The sequence below is a fragment of the Myotis davidii genome, unplaced genomic scaffold (genome assembly GCF_000327345.1).
Source record: "Myotis davidii unplaced genomic scaffold, ASM32734v1 scaffold924, whole genome shotgun sequence".
Taxonomy (NCBI): domain Eukaryota; kingdom Metazoa; phylum Chordata; class Mammalia; order Chiroptera; family Vespertilionidae; genus Myotis; species Myotis davidii.
Window position 1 is genome coordinate 475,923 of NW_006294764.1, and position 2,475 is coordinate 478,397.

General features: G+C 41.5%; 1 protein-coding gene across 3 annotated transcripts in view; it reads right to left on the reverse strand.

Moving 5' to 3' along the window:
• NASP (nuclear autoantigenic sperm protein (histone-binding)) overlaps positions 1-2,475 on the reverse strand; it is a 29,973-nt gene that overhangs the window by 20,015 nt on the left and 7,483 nt on the right. For all 3 annotated transcript variants that reach the window (XM_015567521.1, XM_015567520.1, XM_015567519.1), the window contains exon 2: positions 1,244-1,294. In XM_015567521.1, the coding sequence (XP_015423007.1) occupies positions 1,244-1,294 (51 nt within the window). The remainder of the gene's footprint in view (positions 1-1,243; positions 1,295-2,475) is intronic.

The window sequence follows — 2,475 nt, forward strand, 5'->3', positions numbered from 1 at the left end:
AAAAAGTTGCTGGTTGGGTTCCCCAGTCAGGGCACATACCTGAGTTGTAGGTTTGATCCTCTAAGGATATCCTCAGGTGAGGTTTAAAAAATAAAATGTCACAGCTTAAAAAAATAACAATAAAAGGGAAATTGATAAACCAGACTTCCTATAAAAAATAATTAACCAATGACCCATGCACCAGGTTACTGGTTTGATTCTTGGTCAGGGCACATGCCTGAGTTTGGGGCTAGATCACCCCAGCAGGGGAGCATGCAGGAGACAGCTTAATATTTTTCTCCCATTTTCTCTAAAATATATAAAAACATTTTTTTTAAATATTTTTAATTGATTTTTTACGAGAGAGAAAGGGAGCGGCATAGATAGAAACATCAATAAGAGAGAAACATCGATCTGCTGCCTCCCACTTGGCCCCCACAAGGATCAAACCTGCAACCCAGGGATGTGCCCTGACTGGGAATTGAACTGTGATAGGTCGATGCTCAACCACTGAGCAACACTGGCTGGGCTTCGTTCAGTTCTTCAGTGATTTACAAATAAATACCTTAATATTTGGTCTTACCTGTTACCTATTAAACATAACGAAACTGACTCCTCCCCATGGCTGCCTGGACCAGGAAGGGGAAGCCCTTTTAAGCTCGTAGAAATTTTAGATGTCAAAAACATTCCCCGTGTACCTAAGCAGTATTATATGGTTCATTAGTATGTATTGTGGCTGGCCTTGGACATCTCTTGTTAACTAGGAGAATTAGAATATGCACATATAGCCCTCGGTAGTTTGGCTCTGTGGATAGAGCTTCGGCCTGCAAACTGGAAGGTCCTGGGTTCGATTCCGTTCAAGGGCACATGCCTGGGTTGCAGGCTCAATCCCTAGTAGCGGGTATGCAGGAGGTAACTGAACAATGATTCTCTCTCATCACTGATGTTTCTATCTCTCTCTCCTCTTCCTTCCTCTCATGTGATGTTGGAGTATCTTGGTGACTTTAGGACAGGTTCCATTGTAGGTATAATTACACAAAGCTAAGAATCCATAAAAGAACAGCCAGAGAAGGAATTAAAATAGGATTTTATGTGAGAGTATCCACCCTAGATCCTGAAACAAATAGCAACAGCAGCAACTGAGCAGAGCCTAGAACATAAAGGCTTTCTAACCAGTAAATAAAGTACGGGCAAGTTGCAAAAAACCCCACAATAATGAATTTAATTAAATACAAACCTAACTGTATCAGGTAAATAATCTTACCTCGCCACTTTATCTGCAGAGGTAGAAGGAGCAGGAGCATCATCTTCAATTCTGTAATGAAAAAATAAGGAGGGAAAAGTAAATATGTGGATAAGAGCATCAGTCAGCCCGCAGACTGAGGGTCCCAGGTTCGATTCTCGTCATGCCTGGGTTTCAGGATTAAACCCCAGTAGGAGGCATGTAGGAGGCAACCTTCCTCTCTGAAAACAATAAAAATATAATTTAAAGAAAAGAAATATGTAAGCATAACCAATGGACATAAGACACTGGGGGATAAGGGAGGCTAGGGGACTGTCTAGGGCGGGGGGGGGGTAATGGACACATATGTAACACCCTTTGTAATAAAAATTTTAAAAAAAAGAAATATGTAGGCGCTGGCCAGGTAGCTCAGTTGGCTAGAGCATCATCCTAATATACTAAGATTGTGGGTTTCATCTTTGATCAGGGCACACACAAGAAGCAACCAATGGCCTGGCCAGTGTGGCTCAGTTGGTTGCGTGTCATCCTCTGCACTAAAAAGTTGCTGGTTGGGTTCCCCAGTCAGGGCACATACCTGAGTTGTAGGTTTGATCCTCTAAGGATATCCTCAGGTGAGGTTTAAAAAATAAAATGTCACAGCTTAAAAAAATAACAATAAAAGGGAAATTGATAAACCAGACTTCCTATAAAAAATAATTAACCAATGACCCATGCACCAGGTTACTGGTTTGATTCTTGGTCAGGGCACATGCCTGAGTTTGGGGCTAGATAACCCCAGCACGGGAGCATGCAGGAGACAGCTTAATATTTTTCTCCCATTTTCTCTAAAATAAATAAAAACATTTTTTTAAAATATTTTTAATTGATTTTTTACAGAGAAGAAGGGAGAGGGAATAGAGTTAGAAACATCGATCAGCTGCCTCCTGCTCACCCCCTACTGGGGATGTGCCCACAACCAAGGTACATGCCCTTGACCAGAATCGAACCTGGACCCTTCAGTCCGCAGGACTACATTATATCCACTGAGCCAAACCAGTTAGGGCTATTAAGTTCCTTGTTAGATGGTCACAACTATCTGGCTGAATGCAAATTAGGTTTCCAGGGTCAGAAAACTTAGAAATAAGCAGCAAATTTAACAGTGAATCTAAACAGTATCCACATTCTTTCACAGTACTGGGCAAAGGAAACAGTAGTAACTAAGCAGAGGGCAAACCTATTACAGATCTGCAATATTGGAAAAAGTCCTTCCCTTT